At 38.3% G+C, this 25,850-nt stretch overlaps 1 protein-coding gene and 2 long non-coding RNA genes across 3 annotated transcripts; 2 read left to right on the forward strand and 1 right to left on the reverse strand.

Annotated features, from left to right (window-relative positions):
- Positions 1-947: 947 nt before the first annotated feature.
- LOC109198077 (immunoglobulin kappa light chain) lies at positions 948-5,188 on the reverse strand. The gene is made up of 5 exons (XM_019353733.2): positions 5,061-5,188; positions 2,432-2,760; positions 1,431-1,766; positions 1,279-1,362; positions 948-1,118 (listed from the first exon to the last, which is right to left on the reverse strand). The coding sequence occupies exons 1-5, from the start codon at positions 5,186-5,188 to the stop codon at positions 1,087-1,089; spliced, it is 909 nt and encodes a 302-aa protein (XP_019209278.1). The 3' UTR covers positions 948-1,086.
- A 15,030-nt stretch (positions 5,189-20,218) lies between these two features.
- Positions 20,219-21,094, forward strand: LOC109198078 (uncharacterized). The gene is made up of 3 exons (XR_002059055.2): positions 20,219-20,253; positions 20,869-20,943; positions 21,032-21,094. It is a non-coding gene; the product is annotated as an uncharacterized LOC109198078 (long non-coding RNA).
- Positions 21,095-23,205: 2,111 nt separating this feature from the next.
- Positions 23,206-25,549, forward strand: LOC106098733 (uncharacterized protein TM_0508). Its single transcript, XR_002059054.2, has 7 exons — positions 23,206-23,262; positions 23,382-23,464; positions 23,562-23,738; positions 23,885-23,992; positions 24,747-24,818; positions 24,912-25,208; positions 25,339-25,549. It is a non-coding gene; the product is annotated as an uncharacterized protein TM_0508 (long non-coding RNA).
- Positions 25,550-25,850: the final 301 nt, after the last annotated feature.

The raw sequence follows: 25,850 nt of genomic DNA on the forward strand, positions 1-25,850 counted from the left end.
GCTGGCCCGTTTGAAGTTGAAGCTCTGGCATATATGTCACAAAAATCAACACACTGCTTCAGAAACACTGTGCCGAGGGTTGGTTCGTCTGAACAGAGTCACATGATCAATGACGTCCAAAGCTTCATTCGGCATGTCACTGCTTCAGTACCTGATTCAATGGTTTGTAAGGAACTGAATCATTGACGGGGCTTGTGCTGTGTTTTGGTAGCGATTTCTGCGTGAGAAAGCGAACCAGTGTCCAACATAATGAGAGTCATGGAGCTGCCGAGGAAGAGAGGACCTACCTACTCCTAAATAAAAGCCAGTTCACAACCTATTTGGTCCACTGGTCTAAAATGTACAAAGAAATACACTATACATATAGTGATGGTTATCATTATATAAGTAGTAGTATATTATATATAAACATACCTTAATTACATAATTATGTGGAGGCAGGGCTCCCACAGCACAACAATACTCTTAATCTATTATAACATTGTGTTGTACATTATTATATACAGTGTATATTTTATTTGTCTTAATAAAAACACTAAGAAGTCCCAGTCAAAGGGAGAACACACCATAACATATTAAACAAGAAGTTTATTCATTAGCATAATTCTTAATAAATTAGACAGATGTCTTCCAGTCTGAAAGAGATCTTTCTATTCCTGTTTGCTAACCTGAATCTACAGTGGATTCATTCTTTTCAGCATCCTTATTATATTATTGATTTTACAGTAATCTTCATTTAGTAAACTGACATTCGGTTTTCAATATGCCGTTTATATTTAGCTCAGTGGCTATAAAGAACCTTGTCTTTCCAGTGTTTAGTCCAAAAAGTGTCTTGTGCATCAGAAGAATGAGTCCTGGCTCCTGAATCCACTGGCTCAGTAGCTGCTAACCCATGATCTTCAGTAGTTTTAATGTTATTGCACTGTTTACATTCATACATGCAGGAGTTTACACATCAACACAAATCCACCTTTCACTGATGTTTCCATGGGGACCCCAGAAAGGAAAGTTTGCCAGCTTGCCTTGTGTGTTGAGAATGGGGCCACATCCTCTCGCTCCGTTCCCAGTCCTCCAGTTTGTTTGTTTTTATATCACCTTACCTGCTAACTTTCTCCATGCTGTGAAGAAAAATGATAATTACCCTCTATAATTATCAACGCGTGACATGTCATAATGATCTTCATATTTGTACATGCTTTCATCTCAGTGACTCCCAAACAGCAAGCACATATGACTGTATTTTGTGGTTTGATGTAGCAGCTGATCTGTATCACTCACCTGAGTGCAGGTAGCTCCGCTTCACATACAACAGCAGGATCATAACAGAGCCCACAGCGAGGTACAACATCCAGTTTGTTGGCTCTGAAACAGAACACACATGAGTTCTGCTGCTCCCAGCTGCTAGCTCCTAGTATTACATTGAGACTCACCTTCCACAATTAGGGTGAAGCTCTTTGTGATGGGTACTTTCAGGGACTGATGGGAGACGCTGCATGTGAACTTTTTCCCAGAGTCCCTGAGCGCAGCCTGGAGGTAGAAGAAGCCCGACAACGAGAAGGTCATGTCCCGATTTTCTCTGTGGTAGGAAAGGATGACATTCTCCAGTGACCTGGGATGTGGAGCGCCCAACACGACTGGATCCTGCTCGTGCCAAATTATCTCCACATCCCGAGGGTAGTAGCTGTTTGCCTCACACACAATCTTCCTCTTGTTACCCTCCATTAGTGAGAGACTGGGTCCCACATTGAGGGAGACATGGGGAGGCTCTGAGGAAAGGAGAGAGAAAAAACCCCATTTCTTTAAAAACTGAAACGAACAGAGGCTTTTCTGCTGACTTTCTATATTTCTGAATCATAAAAAACACCTCCACACCATACGACTTTTATCACATAAGGTAAGAATGAACACTTTAAGAGCATGATTTGCTTAAAAAAAAAGACAGAATGTTATTTTAAAAAGAGTTAAAAAAATTGTCAGCATTTACAAAGATGCATTTACATGCTATTTTGCCCTATTCAGGAAAAATGGTTTTGCAGACTTATTCATGTGCAACCCTCCAACAGCGTGTAGCCTGACAGCGATGATGCTATGCTGATAATGCTGAAAAGTGGGCGTGAACAGCAGAGTGAGTGACAGCAGGCATGCAAGCAGGAAACAGCGACAGACTGGTTCTACCACATATTTTTGAAGTTGCTCCTGATAGCAGTAAACGTCTCCAGTAAACTTTAAACAGTAATAATAAGAATATTTATGGTTGTCACAGTATGCTGTACACATCACAAACAGCTTTTTCACAGTCCACCTTAAACTCCATCCACTTAAACTCCATCAATAAATGTGGTTAAAAGCATATAAAAATTCAAAAATTATCGATCAGCACAAACATTTAGTATTAGCACTTTTGTCCATGACCTATGACTGTTTTCCTCACCTTCAATCTGCAGATTTATATCCACCCTGGCGAATAGTGGATTCACGGACACTGAACAAATGTAGGTCCCTTCACTGCTTATCATGGTGGAGGCGAGGGTGTAGGAGGCATCTCCGGCTGCAAAGGCACGTAGTCCAACACCACTTCCCTGGGTCTGTCCTGTGCGCCTGTTGTAACTGAAGAGCTTGGTCCTCTCACCGTGGTGCTGCTTGTGCCACTCCACAGTGACCTTTGCACCCTTGTGGTCGACATCAAACTGGCAGTGGAGCTTTTGCTGGAACTTCAGGCGTGCTTTAACTGAGGGAGTCTGTGTTTGATGACCATGGCAACTGTGGAAAAGTGCCACAAACATGAACACATGTGAGTCGTTGAGCACATTTCTCCAATACAAGTGTCCAATAATAGTGTAGGAGCCATGAGAAAGGCCGTCTTTCATTTGTGTATTGAAAGTTGAAGATGAACCCTAAGAGGTGTGACATTTCTTACATCTGAAATGTGACACCTCTGGCAATCCCTAATTCTAAGCCATTACGGCTGAAGATTCCTGGTTAGCTGGGTAACCACTAACCAAGTTAACAAACAACCTGGTACAGCCTACTGTGCATATACCTTAACACAAGGATCCTTGCTTCTATCTGTGTACATATGTTTATTTGTCTCATTCATGTAATCATTAACACCAACTGGCTGATATTAGTTACACAGACACAGGGTCCTGTTACATGCATGCAATCTTCCTCATTAACTCGGTACCATTGTTCCACATGATCACACTTTCTTATCTTTAATTAGCTTAAAAATTCCTGCTCACGTTAGGAAATCCAAATGCTCTTTGTTGTCATTAATGGTGCATTCAACCACATCTTATAGGACAAATACACATTTGTTCTGGGACACACCCAACATGTGCATGCACTCTCTCTCAAACAAATACTAATTTTTCTAGTTTATGTGCTGGTGTAATACATTTTGTAGCGGAGTGAATACTGCCAGTCTCATTCAGAACTTCTAAATGTGTCATCAGGTGAGACTGCTGATGTCTAACTTTGATTGTAGTTCTTCATTTAATTATTAATCAGACTACCTAAATCAATGTATTTTATGAGAAGAATTAAGTACATTTTTTATTATTCATTATTTTAATTATTTATTAACATTTTATCATTTGTTTTAATGGATGGTTAGTCATTTGTAATCAAGTTAACTGTTTTATTTATTTTCCTTCAGTCAAAGGTTGTTCCATAATATTTATATTTTCTTCCTTTATGCAGAGGTTCCCAAAGTGTGGGGCCCGCCCCCCCATGCAATGGCGCAGAGCCATTACATGGGGGGCGCAGTATGAAAAAAAAGAAAGAAAAAAAAAAGAATGCTTGGACACTGCTAGCATAATGGACAGGTTTTTGACGGGGCTCCCACACAAACGCAAAGCAGGAGATGAAGCATCGCCAAATATGTTTCCAAACCAACTTCCTTCCAAGCCAAAGACTAGAAAATATGGTGAAGCATGTCTTCCCTTTGGCTTCACCTGCACAAGTGCCGAGGTAGGTCTCCCCTGCAAATAGTTTTCCCTGCGTCGGAAGCACGGGCTGGGCTCTCCAAATCACGGCCAAACACGATCCAACAATGTCGATTTTTAGTTGACAAACACTTCTTGTAATGACTAACTACTCCTGACATTTTGGACATGTTAACTCATTATGCAGTAAAGTTACAGTGGATACAAATAATATCAGGCTGATCCTGCCACGATTTGTTTCCCCGGTTCAAATCACGGACAAACAGTATCCCACAGCTGTTTTTGTTTTGAACCCATTTTGCACAGAGAGGCATTTTTGAAAAATGTAATGATAGCAATGTTGAATATTATTACACAGGAAAAAAACAACTACACGTAAAATAATTACACCCGTGACGCCTCTGCCTTTCTAAATGCAGGGACAGTAACTGCGTGGTATATGTAAGCGTGTAAAAACTGCAGATAAATTAACAGTAACAGTATTTTGTCTCTATCTGCCATTCTGCAATTCATCTCATGTAAACAATAACGTGGCGCACAGCGTGGCGTGAAAAGAGGCACATACCTTTGTCGTTGCGTGACGAACTCTGTATTCCTCGTCCACACATAAACTTAAAAAAGGAGTTTTAAATAATCTCCGTTTTCGGTGAATCGCAATACCGTTTACGTGTTGACGAAAGCCCAAACGCATAGAAACAGCTGCGTTTTCAAAAATACCCATGTAGGTGTGGACGTAGCATAAAAGAGTTTTATTACTACCTGTAATTTATTGCCGTTTACTTGTATTTGCTTAATTGTTTACTAAATGTTTGAGGTGTGAAATAAACCGCAATGGAGTTTGTAAACAAAATATGGGTGTGTGTGTTTGGAGGATGCGTTTGTGCGGGGGGGGGGGGGGGGGGGGGGGGGGGGGGGGGGGGGGGGGCGTGAACATTTTCTTGTAAAACAAAGGGGGGCCTGGCAAAAGAAGTTTGGGAACCACTGCTTTATGGGGTTCTGGCACAGTAATACTAACGACTAGTCATAACTCCAACAAAAACAAACTTTAAGACAGATATATTCAGTTTTAGTCTGAAATCCTCATATGTTCAGTTTACCTGTGGTCGTGAGCACCTCTCTGTTAGGGATGGGGGCCATTTCTGGTAGTCTGGCCCTCCTGGGGAGGCTGGTCGAAGGGGCGCCTGAGGAAGCTGGTGATGGTGAAGAGGCCCCTGCTGTGTCTGAGGATGCAGGTAAACCATGGTTGTACTCCCGGGCACGAGGACAGGCCAGCGGACGTAACCGCCCTCTGTGCTGTATCTGTGCAGCTCACACTTCAGCTGCTCTGCCTCCACCCCCTCCACATACTGCAGCAGATCCAACTTTGATCCTAGAAGATGATAAATTAAACTCTAACACACTGTTGTTGTTGTTTTTCATGTTGTTTTCAGCCTTCTCCTCATGCAGGCTGCAGTGACTCACTGGTGATGAGGAAAGTAATGGCGTTTCGGTTAACAGGAGCATCTCCTTTTTGACCAAACTGAAGTATAGCCTCTCTTGGATGAGCCGAGTCTCTGTGTGGTTGTCCTTGTTCAAAAACACACGCTCGTCAATGAAGGAGCAGGGCAGCCACTGAACTGATGGACACTCCACACACCTGAATGACACACACACACACACACACAACACACACACACACGGGCATAGAAAATCAAACAGTGTTAAGTTCATGTGGTAGCCTGTAGTGCCGATACTTGTTGCTGACCTACACACAAGCTGTAATCTGTGACAATAACTCACCTGCACTTAGAGTCCAGTAAATAAATATGGTCAACATCAAACCCATGATTCTTCCCCGGTGACCTCCACGGTCATACCCCTTGCTGCGTGATTGTCACAGGAAGTTTGTCGGGATACTTTCACTTTCAGTCTGCGGGAGGGGGAATGCTGTGCAGAACAGGATAACGAGCTGCTCACAGAAGAAAAAAAAACAAAAAACTTAATCTAAAATATTTGCTATTAAATTGCGTTAATTTCCCCGAAAGGCTATACAGGTGTTCTAATTATTTATTGTCAGTCATTATGTGGATGACTGTGTCCTGTGTAAATTACTGTGTGTGCTATGTCATACACAAAGGCTGGATTTTTACGGATTCGTTTTCCCACAAAGATCTATTGTTAATTCACGGCGAATAGTTTTGTTTTTGTCTTGTTTTTAGTGGTTTTTTCTTTTGGTAGGGGTGTCTTTTTGTTTTGTTTTTTAACTGTATTAAACTTGCAGTACCTTTTTGTCCTGAAGTGTCGCTGTAAAAAACTGACTGCATGAAAATACCAGCTCAATAGAGACAAGTCCTGAAATTCAACACACGGCGTAAAAGAGAACTTTTCCACCCAATTTTATTAATGAACAATAGCAATACAAACAGATGAGGCGCTATCCACCAAACAAAAATAAATTATACAAAGGCTGAGTGTTTAGGAGACATATCAAGAGACATATCAAATACAATAAATATTAAAAATATTAATAAACGTGAAAAAAGCATAAGCATAAAAAAAGTTCCTAAAGAAAAAAAGAGTCCTGATACCAAAGTCTCAAAAAATATTCCATATTGTTTTATTGAATCCTGTTGGACTGTAACCAGCTCCTCCTGTGATTCCAGAAGCCTGCAGTGATTCAGTGTGGAAAAAGTAGACGATCCACACTTTCTATATCATCTTCACAGAATACTCAGGTGGTCATATCCAAGTTAAACCAACTTAAGCCTGAAGGATTATTTTGATGGTAACTTTCATTTACAATTTTGAATTTCACCTCTTTCCCTTTGGGAGGAAGAGGAAGTGAAATATGCTTACTCCTTGTTAGACGAACCTCCTCAGCCTCAAATTCCTTCAAAATAGAAGAAGATTAGACTTTCTGCAACTGAATGCTTCTGAAAACCTTTTGTACATTTATCATCACAAAAGTTAATTGCTACTATGCTGAGCTGTCTGAGTTCAGGAGAAGTCTCAGAGTACACAATGTATTCTTTATCCATCCATCTTGAAGGCAGTGGGATAAGTTTTTTTTTTAAGAAGGATGGTTTGTCCAGTTTAACCTATGCAGCATTCTCTTTTCCAATGTTTCAAAGTGATTTAAGACATAGATAATGTAATTTTAATTTAGTAAACAAATTTTGTTTTACAAAGAAAAGAAATGTGGTTAAAAATGTTAATGCCTTTGGTATAAATGCAACTGAATTTGGAGTTTATGGATTGTGTGTTCAAGCTTCTTTCCAAATCCAAAGTAGTGCAAAGTTTTCATTACAAAAAGATGTCCGATGTCATCAAATGCACTACAAAAATATAAAAATACAATATATCCATGCTCTTGAATTAAATAGGCTTCCATCAGTACAATCTAACATCAGTCCAGTGTTATTACAACTGACCGTCCGTTCTAAAATAGCTGTGAGCTGGTATGTCCCTGTATATTTCTTTGAAGCCATCATCAGGATCACTGAATTCAGATCCTCAGTTTTCAGCTCTGATTCACATAATATTTGAAAGAGTCCTGAGTATACAGGATAACATCCTGAATCCCAAAGAGTAGTCTGTGGAGCATAAACTGGAATAAAAAGTGACTACTTATTTGTTAGTACTTCAGAAAACTTTGCATTTACCCTATTTGCCAACAGAGCCGTGATTGATTTTCATTGGATGTCTAAATCACAGTTATCTAAATTACTAAAACATGAAGAACTCTTCATAAGCCATCAAACTTTTGCCCTTTTGCAAACTAAAAAAAGAGCCTCTCTTAAAAAGCCCTGAAATTTAATGACCCAAACAAAACTGTAATGTTTACTATGAATTTTAACAAAGAAAAATAAAATAAAATACAACACTTGTTCAAGTCAACCAGTTCACTAGCTGGTAACCCATCATTTTAAGCAGAGTTGTAATGCACTGCCTCACTGTCACACATGGAATGCAGGAGTTCACCAGCCCTCAGTCCGTCGATGGATCTGTGAAGACTCTGAAGCAAGACTCATTTAGCAGCTCACCTCCCTTATTCAGTCTGTGGCCACAACCTCTTCCTTTCTTCGTTTCAGTTCACTTCAATTCAATTCAATTCACTTCAATTCAATTCAGTTCAATTCAATTCAATTCAATTCTATTTATACAACACTAAAACAACAGTCATCTCAAGGTGCTTCCCATTCCCTTTTTTGTTTGTTTTCTTGTTTTTATATCACCTTACCTGCACCAACCTTCTCCACACTGTGGAGAGAAAAAAACAGTAATTACTTTAAAGAACTTCAGCATCTCACATGTGATACAACCAAGTTCCAAAAAAGCTGGGACGGTGTATGAAATCTGAATAAAAGCAGAATGTAATGCTTTACACATCTCATAATCCCATATTTTATTCACAAACATTGAAAACATATCAAATGTTAAAACTGATAAAATGGAAAATTTAAAGAAACACAAATAGTTCATTTTGATTTTAATGGCTTATTTATTGTGAGGGTCCCAGGGGGCTGGAGCCTGTCACACTAACTGCAAGGTGAGAGGCGGGGTACACTCCGGAGAGGTCGCCTGTCTGTCACAGGGCTAACACAGAGAGACATACAACCTTTCATGGGTAATTTAGAATTACCAATTAACTCAACCCCAATAACTGTATGTCTTTGGACTGAGGATAGGCTCCAGATACCCCTGCAACCCTGATAAGGATAAATGTAAGAGAATGGATGGATGGAATTTGATGGCAGTAACTCTATGGTGTAGAGCTGTGTATTGAGTGTATCAAACCCAAATGCAGAAATCAGGATTCGGGAGTGAACTGATAAGGCTAGGACACAAAGGAAAAAATCAGGAATGATGAGACCACAGGCCTTAAACCAGGGGTCTCAAACTCAATTTAGCTGGGGGCTGCTGGAGGCAGAGTCTGGGTCAGGCTGGGCCGCATTAGGTTTTCCACAAGAAAGGCATGATTAAAAAATTCCAATCTTCTCAAATCTCTTTATTTTTATTTTTTTTTTAACACAAAATAAGATGAAAAATAAATAAACAAATTAAGAATTAATAAGAAAATAAATCAATCTGTAATACATAAATAAAATAATAATAAGATATTTTTAGTCAGTGAACTTATGTGTTTTTTTCAGTCTTCTATATCTGCTGTATTTAGATTCAAATGTCTGTATTAACAGTTCTATAACCTTCTTCTGAACATGAATGGAACACTGTAGAAAATGAACTGTTCTTCTGAACATGGCTTCTCTTGCCTACTCCTTGCTGCTAGAGACCTGGCAGCGTTTCCTCTCGCATAGCTGAGCCAGATTTGGCCTGAGGGAGGAAGCAGTTGAGACCCTCAGTATGTCTTGAAGATGATCATCCGTAAGTCTGGACCTGTACTTGGACTTATTGAAGTTCAAAGTGGAGAAGAGCTTTTCGCACAAGTATGTGCTACCAAAAAGGCACATGGTCCGCTTGAACATTCGGGAAAGCCGAGGGAAACTAGGGCTCAATTCTCTCAAAATTGTCCAAGCTTGTCTGCTTTTCCACTCACCTCCCTGAACTTCGCTTTGAGTTCAGAGTTGCACTGCAGCTCAATGAGCTCCATTTGAAGCACAGAAGGGGCATCTTGCACATCAAAGGAGAAGGGGTCCGCAAAAATTGGAAAGGTGGCTCTGTGTGTCTTGAAGTCAGCAAATCTGTGATCAAATTCCTCCTGTAGCCTCAAAATGACATCAACATACTTGTCACCACTGAATGGTGTGCCTGCATCCACGAGTGCCTTGCATGCTGGGAAATGGCAAGGGTTTGTCTGAGAGAGCTGGGCTTTCCATAGCGCAAGTTTTGTGGAGAATGCTCTCACGTTGTCATAGGCAGCACTGACAAGTTGCCCCTGGCCTTGTAACTTCTTGTTTAGTACATTAAGCTCATGTGTTATATCAACAAGAAAAGCTAGGTCCATGAGCCATTTGGGATCACTTAGCACAGGAAGACTAACTCCATCCTTCTCCATGAAGGCTTTCACTTCTGCTCTCAACTCAAAAAATCTCTTTAATACATTTCCCCTGCTGAGCCAACGTACCTCAGTGAAGTAGAGCACATCCCCATATTCTGACTCCATTTCCTCTAAAAAAGCACGGAACCTTCGGTGCTTTAAGCCCCTGGATCTGATTTGGTTGATGCATTTCACAACAATAGACATCACATTGTCAAACTTCAGGCATTTGCTGCAAAGGACCTGCTGATGGATAATGCAGTGCAGAGCAATGGCCTCCTTCACGCCTTCCTCTTCCAGTTTCTTTTGAACAAGTGCCACCAGTCCATTTTTCCTCCCTGTCATTGATGGCGCTCCATCTGTTGTTATTCCAACAAACCTCTTCCATGGCAAACCAACATTCTCAATGACATCACACAGCTTGTGAAATATCTCCTGAGCGGTGGTCTGGCCATGCATTGGAATTACTGTGAGCAGCTCCTCCATCACTTCAAAACTGTCATCAACACCACGGACATACATTGCGAGCTGGGCAGTGTCGGTGATGTCTGTTGTCTCATCAAGAGCGACTGAGTATACACTGAAACATTTGGCTTTCTCACACAGTTGATCATAAATGTCATTTGACAGGTCAGAAATGCAATCTGCTACGGTGTTGGCAGAAAGGCTGATGTTGCTAAACTGACCTTTCTTTGCCGGACAGACTATATTTGCAGCCTGCAATATGCACTTTTTGACAAATTCACCTTCTGTGAATGGCTTCTCTGCTTTAGCAATCATCTCACTAACCACGTAGCTAGCTTCGACTGCTGCATTATTCTCTTTGGTTGCTTTCTTGAAGAAATCTTGCTGCCTCAGTAGATCTGTTTTAAGACTGGCAACCCGGTTCGCTCTCTCATCTCCCTGGTATTTTGCATACACCTCAGCATGTCTAGTTGTGTAATGACGTTTCAAATTGTATTCCTTGTGCACCGCAACTTTCTCTGTGCAAATAAGACACGTCGGGGTGCCCCTGTGCTCAACAAAGAAATATTGCATTTCCCACTTTTCCTGAAATTGTCGGTGCTCATCACCAACCTTTCTCTTCACTGCAGGCTTTGAAAAAGACATGTTTGGGACTATGTAACATTTATAATTCTACTTGGTGTCACTGTCGCATTGAAGTTTCAATCAAGCATTTAGCCGACGGACGTCTCAACGCATAGAGAACGTCATTTCCCCTTCTTTTTCTTGCAACCGTAGCACGGCGATCGGCAGATAAGAAGTCGGTAGCAGTCTCTTTTGTTTTTACGCTCGATGTTCATGTCTTTCATGATGACACGAACACCGTGGCATTTGCAGATGGTAGAAAGTACAGGGATAGTGAGCGCAAAAAAGGCGACTGCTCACGGACTGTTAGCCGCCGGGCTGTTGTTACAGGAAAAAGAAGCGGAAATGACACCGTGACATATAACAAATAACATCACCTGTTTCTGATGTTAGTTGTTTTGACTGCTTTTACATTATATTGAAATATATGTAATGTTCATGTATGCTGCAATGCAAACGGAGTGATGCAAATAAAAAACATCGACCCACAAATTACGGTGCGACCCTATACTTAGTCCGGGTTACTGGGGACTGTTATTGCCGATGAACAGGTGTCACTATGTGACTGCAGACTAAATTGGGCTGCATTGAGTTCATTACTTTTCTTACTGCGGTCAAGTGAGCCCTCACTTACGAAGTCACAGTCAAGCTAGCCGCCCCGCCAGCCGCACCTAAAATGTGGTTGCACTACTCTTACGTATATTACGGTACGGATGAAGCCCGGCTAAGAAACGCAGTCTTTTGTGTCCTGACACTATATTACTTTACAATCCACTCCCAAATTTGGTTCATCTCCACTTTTCACCCCATGATCCACAGCCAAAATTGCTGTACAATTCAGCGAAAATTAACAATAAAATTTAACCAATATACAGTACTGTACTTTTATAGTATCTTCATTTTTGACCTCAGATTACAGGAAAACTGTAAGAGGTGACGCAGATATTTCACTGGATTCTGACTGTGGGTGACCCCCACTCTTCACCCTGTGATCCACAGACAAATTTACTGTACAGTTTTCCTGAAAAGTGATAGTAAACTTTACCCAAATTACTCTACTGTACTCTATATATTCCCATCTTTCACCTCAGATTACAGGAAAACTGTAAGAGGTGACGCAGATATTTCACTGGATTCTGACTCTAGGCCATCTCCACTCTTCACCCTGTGATCCACAGACAAATTTACTGTACGGTTTTCCTGAAAATTGATAGTAAACTTTGCACTATTTACTGTACTGTACTCTATATATTCCCATCTTTGACCTCAGATTACAGGAAAACTGTAAGAGGTGACGCAGATATTTCACTGGATTCTGACTCTAGGTGACCCCCATTCTTCACCCTGTCATCCACAGACAAGTTTACTGTACGGTTTTTGAGAAAATTGATAGTAAACTTTGCACATTTTACTCTACTGTACTCTATATATTCAAATCTTTGACCTCAGATTACAGGAAAAGTATAAGAGGTGACACTGATATCTCACTGGATTCTGACTCTAGGCCATCTCCACTCTTCACCCTGTGATCCACAGCCGAATTTACTGTACGGTTTTCCTGAAAATTGATAGTAAACTTTGCACATTTTACTCTACTGTACTCTATATATTCCCATCTTTCACCTCAGATTACAGGAAAACTGTAAGAGGTGACGCAGATATTTCACTGGATTCTGACTCTAGGCCATCTCCACTCTTCACCCTGTGATCCACAGACAAATTTACTGTACGGTTTTCCTGAAAATTGATAGTAAACTTTGCACTATTTACTGTACTGTACTATATATATTCCCATCTTTGACCTCAGATTACAGGAAAACTGTAAGAGGTGACGCAGATATTTCACTGGATTCTGACTCTAGGTGACCCCCATTCTTCACCCTGTCATCCACAGACAAGTTTACTGTACGGTTTTTGAGAAAATTGATAGTAAACTTTGCACATTTTACTCTACTGTACTCTATATATTCAAATCTTTGACCTCAGATTACAGGAAAAGTATAAGAGGTGACACTGATATCTCACTGGATTCTGACTCTAGGCCATCTCCACTCTTCACCCTGTGATCCACAGCCGAATTTACTGTACGGTTTTCCTGAAAATTGATAGTAAACTTTGCACATTTTACTCTACTGTACTCTATATATTCCCATCTTTCACCTCAGATTACAGGAAAACTGTAAGAGGTGACGCAGATATTTCACTGGATTCTGACTCTAGGCCATCTCCACTCTTCACCCTGTGATCCACAGACAAATTTACTGTACGGTTTTCCTGAAAATTGATAGTAAACTTTGCACTATTTACTGTACTGTACTATATATATTCCCATCTTTGACCTCAGATTACAGGAAAACTGTAAGAGGTGACGCAGATATTTCACTGGATTCTGACTCTAGGTGACCCCCATTCTTCACCCTGTCATCCACAGACAAGTTTACTGTACGGTTTTTGAGAAAATTGATAGTAAACTTTGCACATTTTACTCTACTGTACTCTATATATTCAAATCTTTGACCTCAGATTACAGGAAAAGTATAAGAGGTGACACTGATATCTCACTGGATTCTGACTCTAGGCCATCTCCACTCTTCACCCTGTGATCCACAGCCGAATTTACTGTACGGTTTTCCTGAAAATTGATAGTAAACTTTGCACATTTTACTCTACTGTACTCTATATATTCCCATCTTTCACCTCAGATTACAGGAAAACTGTAAGAGGTGACGCAGATATTTCACTGGATTCTGACTGTGGGTGACCCCTACTCTTCACCCTGTCATCCACAGCCGAATTTACTGTACGGTTTTCCTGAAAATTGATAGTAAACTTTGCACAATGTACTCTACTGTACTCTATATATTCCCATCTTTGACCTCAGATTACAGGAAAACTGTAAGAGGTGACGCAGATATTTCACTGGATTCTGACTCTAGGTCATCTCCACTCTTCACCCTGTGATCCACAGACAAATTTACTGTACGGTTTTCCTGAAAATTGATAGTAAACTTTGCACTATTTACTGTACTGTACTATATATATTCCCATCTTTGACCTCAGATTACAGGAAAACTGTAAGAGGTGACGCAGATATTTCACTGGATTCTGACTCTAGGTGACCCCCACTCTTCACCCTGTCATCCACAGACAAGTTTACTGTACGGTTTTTGAGAAAAGTGATAGTAAACTTTGCACATTTTACTCTACTGTACTCTATATATTCCCATCTTTGACCTCAGATTACAGGAAAACTGTAAGAGGTGACGCAGATATTTCACTGGATTCTGACTCTAGGTGACCCCCACTCTTCACCCTGTCATCCACAGACAAGTTTACTGTACGGTTTTTGAGAAAATTGATAGTAAACTTTGCACATTTACTCTACTGTACTCTATATATTCAAATCTTTGACCTCAGATTACAGGAAAAGTATAAGAGGTGACACTGATATCTCACTGGATTCTGACTCTAGGCCATCTCCACTCTTCACCCTGTGATCCACAGCCGAATTTACTGTACGGTTTTCCTGAAAATTGATAGTAAACTTTGCACATTTTACTCTACTGTACTCTATATATTCCCATCTTTCACCTCAGATTACAGGAAAACTGTAAGAGGTGACGCAGATATTTCACTGGATTCTGACTCTAGGCCATCTCCACTCTTCACCCTGTGATCCACAGACAAATTTACTGTACGGTTTTCCTGAAAATTGATAGTAAACTTTGCACTATTTACTGTACTGTACTATATATATTCCCATCTTTGACCTCAGATTACAGGAAAACTGTAAGAGGTGACGCAGATATTTCACTGGATTCTGACTCTAGGTGACCCCCATTCTTCACCCTGTCATCCACAGACAAGTTTACTGTACGGTTTTTGAGAAAATTGATAGTAAACTTTGCACATTTTACTCTACTGTACTCTATATATTCCCATCTTTCACCTCAGATTACAGGAAAACTGTAAGAGGTGACGCAGATATTTCACTGGATTCTGACTGTGGGTGACCCCTACTCTTCACCCTGTCATCCACAGCCGAATTTACTGTACGGTTTTCCTGAAAATTGATAGTAAACTTTGCACAATGTACTCTACTGTACTCTATATATTCCCATCTTTGACCTCAGATTACAGGAAAACTGTAAGAGGTGACGCAGATATTTCACTGGATTCTGACTCTAGGTCATCTCCACTCTTCACCCTGTGATCCACAGACAAATTTACTGTACGGTTTTCCTGAAAATTGATAGTAAACTTTGCACTATTTACTGTACTGTACTATATATATTCCCATCTTTGACCTCAGATTACAGGAAAACTGTAAGAGGTGACGCAGATATTTCACTGGATTCTGACTCTAGGTGACCCCCACTCTTCACCCTGTCATCCACAGACAAGTTTACTGTACGGTTTTTGAGAAAATTGATAGTAAACTTTGCACATTTTACTCTACTGTACTCTATATATTCCCATCTTTGACCTCAGATTACAGGAAAACTGTAAGAGGTGACGCAGATATTTCACTGGATTCTGACTCTAGGTGACCCCCACTCTTCACCCTGTCATCCACAGACAAGTTTACTGTACGGTTTTTGAGAAAATTGATAGTAAACTTTGCACATTTTACTCTACTGTACTCTATATATTCCCATCTTTGACCTCAGATTACAGGAAAACTGTAAGAGGTGACGCTGATATTTCACTGGATTCTGACTGTGGGTGACCCCTACTCTTCACCCTGTCATCCACAGCCAAATTTACTGTACGGTTTTCCTGAAAATTGATAGTAAACTTTGCACATTTTACTCTACTGTACTCTATATATTCCCATCTTTGACCTCAGATTACAGGAAAACTGTAAGAGGTGACGCAGATATTTCACTGGATTCTGACTCTAGGCCATGTCCACTCTTCATCCTGTCATCTACAGACAAATTTACTGTACGGTTTTTGAGACTGCTGTGTTAACAGAGTATGACAAAGGCTAAGAAAATGTACTGCCTAAAATAATATCAAATTTAAACAACTAATTACAAAATTGCTACACCTGCTGTTATTGCCAGGTGTTCGATAGAGTATTATTTAGTCATAAAAAATACATATCATTGACATATCATCAGTAAAAGAAATACTCTCACTATGCAAGACATGTTTGGAAATTCAGTTAATAAATATTGTATGAAATCTATACAGATGTTTGAAGGTATAATGCAAAGCATGTTTGTTTCTTATGGCTTACAAATGTGTTTTCCTTTAACAAAATTTACATTTCATTTATACAGTTTCGCAGATGAAACAATAAAATAGGTTTCCTGAACTGTTCTTCATGGCCCAAATTTTGAATCCTTTTGAGGGTGATGCATTATCCATGAAGGTGGGCAATTTGTTCATTGATCTCTGACCCTCACTGACTCTGACGCCTCCTAATTCTGCTTCCAGCCTTGCTGATTAATTTGTTCTTCCTTTTGGCATCCCTGTCACTGATGCTGTCACCAGTTGTACACAACATCTCTGCTTGTCCACCAGTCTAATCTGTAATTCAGGTGAACCCAGAATTACCTGTATCTTTGTAATGTTTCAAAAAATATACACTATATGTTGATGTGCATTGTCCCACCTTTCTTTCCTTTATAAGTAAGAATCTCTATGGTTTTAATGACAATTCATATACAGATTGCGGATGACATTTTATTCAACACTCAAATAAGTTCCTCACCAGCATACTGTAGTACAATTTCAGCCCACCGTTAATAAACCCATCCAATGCAGCGTTATCAGAGAAATTATGCAAGTGTTATGTTTGTATGTACTAGTAATCTATTTATCATTTATCATGACTCCTGCTCTGATGATTATTTTCTTCTCCTTCTGTAATTTTAATAGATAAAGGATGTTGAACATTAAGCTCCAAACAGGATGAATGAGGAAGACCACAGAGGAGAATCGTGGATGTAGTGAAAGAATACATGCAGATGGTTTTTTTTATGGTGGAGGAGCAACTTCTGATACCATCTTAAAGAAAAAACACATAAAATTGAAGAGTAAAAATAATGACAACAATATGTCTAAATTTTGTATTAATTTTTTAGAGCAAATGCAGTCTTGTCATGGTCAGAGTTGCCCACTCATATTTGACTAATTCAAATAAAATTACTGAATTTAAATGCTTATGTTCTAATAAAAGGCATTGTTTAATACTTCTGCCATGACAACCCAAATAAATCAATGAGAGGGAAACGGGAAGATTAGTCATCAGGCAAGGTTTACTGTTCATTTACCATGCCTTGATAAAAGTAAGCTTAACAAAAGAAACAGGCTGTGGACGAGAACCGGGCGGCTGAGCCAGATCAAAGACATTACTAAAACAAAAAGATGCCAACAGCTTCCCTAAAGTGGAAATCTAATAATATGCAAAACAAAAGGCCTGTGTAGCTGCTTGACACATAAGGTCAGTCACAGGATACAAAAGTGTCATCACCTGCCTAACCTAGTGTTTTTAACACTTAAAGCTCATTTGAATGTGTTTGGGGTACTCCGATCTTATCTGTCCAGCCTCACACCCAAACACTCTATTCACACACACAGACACCTACTAACAAAAGTTCAAAGACAGTCAGAAGCCAACCTGGCCTGGGAGCTGTTTTTTTAAATTATCCCAGGCAAGCGATTGGTCTACTGTTCCCCAGATCAGCCAATAGAGACATGCCAATTACCTTTGCATTGGACAATAGAATGAGGCTTGACACGTGAAAGACAAGAGTAACAGAAAACACAGAGCTGGATGCCATGGCATGCAACAGATCTTGTTCCATGCTCATTTTTGATTGTCTCAGTAAATATGTTAAGTGCACAAACGTTGAAAATCTAACTCACTCACTTGTCCAATAGAAAATAATATTTTCCTCTTTGTTTGTTAATTTTCATGTTACTATAAGTAATAGTAGTCTTAGAGGTATAAAAACAATTTTCAATTCTCATAATTTATATGAAAGTCTTTAATCACATCTTTTACAATATATTTTAAGCAATATGCTTTTGTCTTTTTCTCTGACACTCATTGTCTTTAACATTAATATTATGAATTACCTATACAATATCTTGCCTTTTGATTGCAGGTTTCATACATTTTTTTGTTTTTTTCATACTGTAACTCATAGAAATATTTCTGCCAATACTATTTTGATTATATTTTATACATGACATTAAAAGGTTGTACATTGCCTTAACATTTTTAGTTTTTGCTTCATTATTAGAATTAAATTATTATTTTTTGTTAATTCAATGCAAACTGATGTGTGGGACAAGAGTCACATGACATATAGCCAACCCACCTTTGATCTTTCGGTATTTATTGAGTCGTTGCATCGTACGGACAGATAACGTAGCTTTCATTGCGACAGGAAACGGTTATATGTGGTTACGCTGTCATTACATATACTTATTATTAGTACACTGAACTTTCTTCGAGGCCTACGTGGACAAAAATTTTCGGTTTACCCACCAACAATAAAATGGAAAGGTGAGTAATTAACACTAAAAATTGAACTATTAACAAGAAACGAGAACATTCTAGCCATTTCATGCCAGTTATTTTCCTCAGTCTAATTATAGAAAATTGTTTTAGATTGTTTGCGCTTTGTATATAGTCTTCATCCAGAAATGTGTCTAAAATCATAATTTTTAGAATTTGAAAACTTTAATAATATTGATATACTAACCGATGGAGAGCATATATATATAGAAATATAACATATAGCCTACCTAAGATTAGATTTTGTACTCTTAGGCGTACATTTAAAAGTAACACACTCCATTTAAGCGTAGTTAAAACTTTTGATGTTGTATCTTTTTTAAATATAAATATTCATTAAGAAAAAGAAGTGATATCACATTGAGATAATTGAAAGATACGTAACATTTTGTAGTACGAAAAAATACGTTAAAACAAAATCCATGTTTGGTTGAATTAGTTGTAAAACAACCATAATAAGTAACAGTGTTCACCATGATAAATAACTCATCTCACAAAAGTCTTTTTGTCACATAAGGTCATAAATTCTCTTTTAAGCATTTGCACTGGGTATTACCAGATTTAAATTTTTCATTGGCTTGACACAATGAGTCTTTCATGTCGTTGTGATTGTGATAATGATTGTAAAATACGTTCAGAGCAACGGTCTTTAACAGCTTGTCTTTGTGGTTTAGGAGCCACTCAAAATGTATATCCAACAGAGTATAACATTATTAATACTAATAAATCAGGTAGGGAATGTGTATTATACACAGTGAATTAGTGCTTGTGGTTTTTAACTATAGTGTTGATTACAGTAATTTGCACTGTGAATTTTAAAACTTAGAACTTAGTGATAGTGTATTAGCAAATAAACATTAAAAAGGACTGTGTTAGTTAGCACTTGTATGTCCAAAAATCTAACTGCTACCAGTTATGTTGTTGGCATAGAAAAATGCACCAAAAAGATTTTTCCGCATCATGCGTTTTGGACATCACTAGAGTGTGGGTACTTGGAGTGCCCCAAAATGTTTCTGAAGTCTATTAAACTTAAATGAAGAGTTCACATTTATGCTGTTTCATATGTTATTGTTGATCAGCATTGCAAGGTTGATCTCAGGATAACAGATATGTTCATATGGTTTGTTTTCTTTGTATTAATTTTCATTTGTCTCAAAATTTCAGGACCTGCACTTTTTCAGTTTTTGGAAAGGCAAGTAATTTAACAAAAAATAATGTGATACATTATTGTGGTGTAAGTGATACAGATTGAACAAAGATGTGTTAATGTCACTGTTCTCTTTTACATAAAAGGCACGGACAATTTCAAAATCCTGCCAAATATATTAGAGGTCATTCACAAGTATGCTGAACCCGGGACCAGTCTAAAGACCTACAGTATTCACAAAGTGCATGGCTTTTGGGAAAATGTCTCAAGAGATTTGGGAGTGCCTAATACATGTCTTAATAGGAAAAAAATTCTCAAAGCAGTCCTGCAGTATGAAAAGGTAAGCAATGTGTTCTCACAAAGTATTTATATTTATTCCATTTAAAAAAAAAAAGTTTAAAAAAAAGAACAGATATTTCTTGGTAGAACTCCTGTAATAAAAATTATTATGCAAAAATCAAATATTTTTACAGACCACATCAGGGGTAGAGGGTCCCTTGCTACAGACTGATTTCCTACTGCAGAGACAACACTTGGAGATGATGTTCCTTCCATTGTAAGAAATGTGTCATACACTTACTGTCAGATTTAAAATTTTGAAGCCATTATGACAACCTTATCCAGCTATAGTAGAGATCCAGCTTTTTAGATACAAATAAAACAAATTCACTCCAAAATGTCATCTTTAAAATAATTTAAATCTTGAAACAGAGTAATAATGAGTCATATGGAGAGCAAGAAAGTAGATTACAATGGGCTTAACAGCAAGTAAACACATACCAAAGCAAATCACCAAACCATGAGGTGTAGAGCCTTAAGCACCCACAGGACAGCCTCACAAAGACCTGAGTGTCAGATCTGACCTCCACTTTAAAGGAGTAACCAACTCATCCTCCTGCTGCTGACTAACTTTTCACTCCTTGTCTTCCACCCTTCTAATTTCTCCATTTGATCTTGTTATTGCCCAATCCAGTTCCAAAATCTGAATCAGAATATTACTTTATCATTTACAATAATTATAGTACTATATTCCTTTGCTGAATATTTTTTCCCTTATAAAACCGTCATTACATAGTGATTCCTTTCAAAATATTTGTAATAATGTATGTTAACAAAGACATACAGATATTTCAGTCTAATTGTTATGTTTTAATTAATTGTGATTCGTTAGAATGAGGAAGACATTGTTGTTGAGCCAAAGTCTCCACAATCTGTAGGAAATGTACCTTTACCTTCAAGAAAAGAGGTAATTATTTGTATATTATTTAGTATTACATTGTGATACCTTGGAAAAACATTAATTTGTAAATTAACGAAACGCTTTCTCTTCCCAGGATGCACTTCAAAAACCTGCAGAGAGCGGCATCCATACCCCAGACACACAATCCCTCGAGAGGACTCTAAATCTTCATCTTCAAATGCAAATGCTAAGGTAATTTCATAACTTTTGCTGTTTTTAATGCACAACAGAGAAAGAAACACGGAGTTTATATTTTTGTTAAACACTATCAGGATGTAATTATTATATTAAAAATTTTGTCTTTTTAAATGTAATCCAAAGTTTAAATTTAAAGTTAAAATCTTTTTGTGATGATCTTTAGAGGTAAAATAAATATTTCTTAGTCATATTCACTTACTTGTACTATGGGTTCATTAGTGAAATTGTAACATAATGATGCTGTTTCATAGAGACACTGTAGTGACAAACATTGAAAGTATTTATATATTTTTTTGAAATATATATCTGTATGTTGCAGAGGAATGAATCAGATGAATCAGCTAAGGTCAACACAGACAGTAGCAGTTCAGGAGAAAGATTTTCACATCTGGTTTGCCACAGCAGAAAACTTTCTTTTTCATAATGAGAATGAATGGAAGGAGTTACGGCAACATCAGTCAGAAGACTATTTAAAGGACTGCATGGACAAATATAATTGCTAGTGGAATCAGAACCCTTAATCCGTACTGCAGTTTGGATTTCGGAGACACAGTGTGAAAAAACTCTCTTCAAGATCAAAGGCACCGTTTTCAGGTGTATGGGTACTGCAGATTTCAGGACTGCCCTGTTACTGTGGATGTGGTGGTTTATGACGAAGAGACACTGAAAGCAGAAGTCGTTTTTAAAGGAGGTGAGGTCTGCCATAATAACAAAGAGCTGAAAAAGCGCCTGTGCGTGCACAATCACGTCAAAGTGCTGGAGAACTCCTCAAAAACAAATTACCAGAGCTTGTACTTGGAGTCTTTACAGAAAGTGCCACAAAAGGTGATCCAATCTGGCAACAGGGATGATGCTCCAACAAAGAAGTCTTGAAAAACATTGCATGGTCTGAAAGAAAAGCCAGTAGAGCAGATCCCAACGAGCTGATGAGCTTACAAAGATAATTCAACAGTATCAGACACTGAAAAGGACGTACTGCAGAAGATTCTGATGCATCCAAAGGGCATAATGCTGTGGTCTAAGAAAACCTTGTCAGTTTTTCATCAAAGATGCAAGAAGACATTGTGTACTTTGATGCCACTGGAAGTATAATAAGAAAGAAAGTGCTGGAAGGCCACCATATTATGTGTATGAGTTGGTTGTCAGAAACCCATCCAAAGGTGCTTCTCCTCTTCCAGTTGCTACATATGTCACATGTGACCACACTACTGCCTCTGTGACATACTTCTTGCAGGCCTTTCAGACTGATCTGGTAAGAGCATTTGGTAATCGGGCCTACAACAGGCCTGTCATGTTCATGTGTGATGGATCCCTAGTACTCCTTCGATCCATTTCCATGACATTCTGCAGAACAAGTCTAGAGGATCTGCTGCAGAATACTATGTCTTACTCACTGGCCAGCATTCAGCACAGGATTCAACATTCCCATTCTTCATCGATGTTGAGCCATGTCATGAAAAATGCCAGGACCTTGTAAAAAACAGTGAGTACATTTATATCAATAATTAAAAAAGAATAAAGATTGTAATGTAAAGGCCTACAACAGTGATTTCATCGTTCATTTTCCCAGCATTCCAGAGAACTACAGCTGGAATGCATGTGTTTGGGCTCCTTGCATGCTGTGATAACTTAAAGACATGGATGATTTGTCCATAGTGCAGCATAGTGTTTTGCAGTCCTTGTAGTGGAAGGAACGTAACAAAACACTACAACACTTGAAAATCCTTATGCAAAAAGGGGGACCCTGGATTGGATGAAAAGACTGTGATTGCTGAGGACTACAAGGTAGCTAAGATTTATTATTTAAGTAATCTTATTAATAACTTTTTTACTTGTTATGTCCAAATGAATTAATGAATTAAATGATTAAAAATATATATATATTTTAAACCACAATAACATTATATATAATTAATTTCTCTTTGCTTGATAACTTACTGAATATAATATATATCTGTTTTACAGACTGATGTTCAGAATGCCCCTTGAGACCCATTTCCAGGCAATTGTTACAATGCAACACTGGACTGTGAGGGTGAAAGAAAACATCTTCATGCACCCAAATTATTGCCGGTCTGGTAAATCACCTTCTACCACATGCAACTTTGTGGTCATCAATGATGCTCGGTACATTTTTTATTTGTTGTATTACTATCATAAATTGTCATTTATTAATAAATGTAAATGTGATAAATGTTGAATTATCTATTTTAATTATGTTTTTGAATTACTTGTATTCTTCTTAGGGGATCTTGGACGTCATGGTACTGGTCCTGCTTACCAGCAGCTCAGTAAACTCTATAGTGACATTCAGCAATCCAAGAACCAGGTATCATAGCGAGAAGAATAAGTGAAAAAGAAACATAATTGTATATAAATTTACAATCCATAGATATTGACTTAAACAATGTACTATTGCATTTAAGAATTTTACACAAGACAACAGAACCCAAGGAATCATGGAGAAAAGCCAGTGGGATTTGAAAAAAATCCGTATCCAGAGAAGGAGACTGACAAGGCTTGATGACTTTGTGGAAATTTATCAAAAAATGCATGATGCCCTCCTGCTTGAATATGCAGACATGAAAAAATCAAGACAAAAGGTATGAATAACTTCCTAATAATGAAAATGATGTTTTATACAAATAGAACAAGAAACTAAGAAAAAGTGAAAACATTTGGCTATGACTGTAGAATTAAGAGTTGATAAAATAAGTAAGCACTAAAAGTATGTATGTGTAATCAACAGTCTTTTCGCGTGGAAATGGAGAAATGGAAAGACAAACGCATTAAACGGAAAGGTGTGTACGTGTCACCGTTAGTGACCGAACTGCCACTGAAGAAAAAGAAAACTGAGGTAAGTCATCATGTTCCCATTATTTTCAATAATTAAACCTTGTGATGTCCTCCCGATTGCCATACTCCTTTTGTCCTCTGGGGTAAAGCGTCTGCTTTGACTATTTATAAAGCATCAATTATAAATTATAAATTATCATCCGTGGAATACAGTTTTATCAAACTGTATTCCAACTGATTACCTGAAATTTTTATGTTTTTTGACAATGTATTACACCTAGGCATGGGCCTTAGTGAACCCCACTTTAATGACAAACAATGCATGTCCATAGGTGACACAAGTGCCGGAGGAAGCTCAGGTTTTTGCTTTTTGCTGGTCACACCATGTACAGCTTTGTTTTCAGCAGTTGTAGGCCAAGGGCATATGAATTAAACAAGCTTTCAAGGGTGATCATTGTCTTTTGGAGACCTACTGTATTAAGCACAGCTCGCGTGCCCTGACTGCAGGCAAGCAAGTTTGCAATCGTACACTAGCATGTTCTCTGTACAGCTGGACCGGGCATCACATACTGCCCATGTTTTTCTCTCATAGTTCCTCTGTTTACTTGGGATGTAATGTTGGACAGAGTCCTTTAAGGGGACTAGGCACTCATACACAGTCATATCAGTACCTGTATGGTACACCAACAGCAGGACAGATGCTCACTCGTTACATACATCTCAAATCAGAACAAGTTTGTGTCATTGATGACCATATTCTATTGTCTATTATATTCTATTATATAAAGTCATTCAAAAATGTTATCTGTTAACAGATAAAAGGGAAGACCACTGTTCAAACCTTTAAACAGGAACAGCACAAACAACATGATGCTCGTCAAAACCAGGTATTTTTAGATATGTTTTTAAAGTCTACATTTATGTTTTGTGTGTTATTGTCATAAATGACTCTGAAAATTGACATGTGTATATCTTTGTAGGATGAGAGCCAGGAACAAATAGCCGTTTGCCAAAAAATAGCAACATACATGGCTAATAAAGTGTCGGTCACAGTATGGAAAGGAGATTTATGTGCCTTCAAAGTGGATGCAATTGTGAATGCAGCTAATGAAAGTCTCTCTCACATGGGTGGACTTGCAAAGGCACTGTCTGCTACTGGAGGACGTACTATCCAAGCAGAGAGTGATGTCTTCATTGCCAAAAATGGCAAATTAAAGGCTGGACAAGTTGCAGTTACCACAGCAGGCAAACTACCTTGCATGAAGCTGATTCATTTGGTAGGCCCGTGTCTGCAGAATGACCCCACAGTGCACATGATATCCCATGCAAAGAAACTTTTAACTAAAGGTATTTTGAATGTCATGACATGTGCAGAAGAGCACAAATTTTCATCTGTTGCCATTCCAGCAGTGAGCTCTGGAATATTCAACTTTCCAGTCTCAATTTGTGCTGATGTTGTAGTCACCACAATCAAAAAGTACATTAAACATAAGAACCCCACAAGTCCTCCATTTGAAATACACCTGGTAAACAACGATGATCCAACCGTGAAGGAAATGGAAAGGGCCTTCAAAGAGATCCTTTTGGAGCCACTCTCTGATGTCAGGAGGACAGTGAGTACACCCATTTTTTAAAGTATAATTGTTATCTTTAGTGTTAGAAAAAAAATGATAACAATCAGCATGAATAAATAATTATTATGAAATAACAAGTGAAATTGAAGAATTATAGCATCTTTGATGCATAGAATAACCCTTTTCAAATTGTGCAATAAAAATTAGGCCACAAAAAGTAGCAGTCATTAAATACATTCAGGCTATGTTGTTCTTCTTCATTTGTTATGATTTTGTAAGCCAACAAACACCGCACTTAGTTAGTATTATGTGAAATATATCAGCATTAATAACGTGTAATTCATG

Source organism: Oreochromis niloticus, unplaced genomic scaffold (assembly GCF_001858045.2).
Source record: "Oreochromis niloticus isolate F11D_XX unplaced genomic scaffold, O_niloticus_UMD_NMBU tig00007411_pilon, whole genome shotgun sequence".
NCBI classification, from domain to species: Eukaryota; Metazoa; Chordata; class Actinopteri; order Cichliformes; family Cichlidae; genus Oreochromis; species Oreochromis niloticus.

What these genes read in the sequence shown, in the direction of transcription:
- LOC109198077 (XM_019353733.2), bottom strand. Translation starts at nt 5,188, where the DNA reads ATGGTTTACCTGCATCCTCAGACACAGCAGGGGCCTCTTCACCATCAC. An exon ending in CCCCCATCCCTAACAGAGAG is followed by an intron (nt 2,761 to 5,060) that starts GTGCTCACGACC and finishes ACTTTTCCACAG; the next exon opens with TTGCCATGGTCATCAAACAC. An exon ending in TATAAATCTGCAGATTGAAG is followed by an intron (nt 1,767 to 2,431) that starts GTGAGGAAAACA and finishes TCCTTTCCTCAG; the next exon opens with AGCCTCCCCATGTCTCCCTC.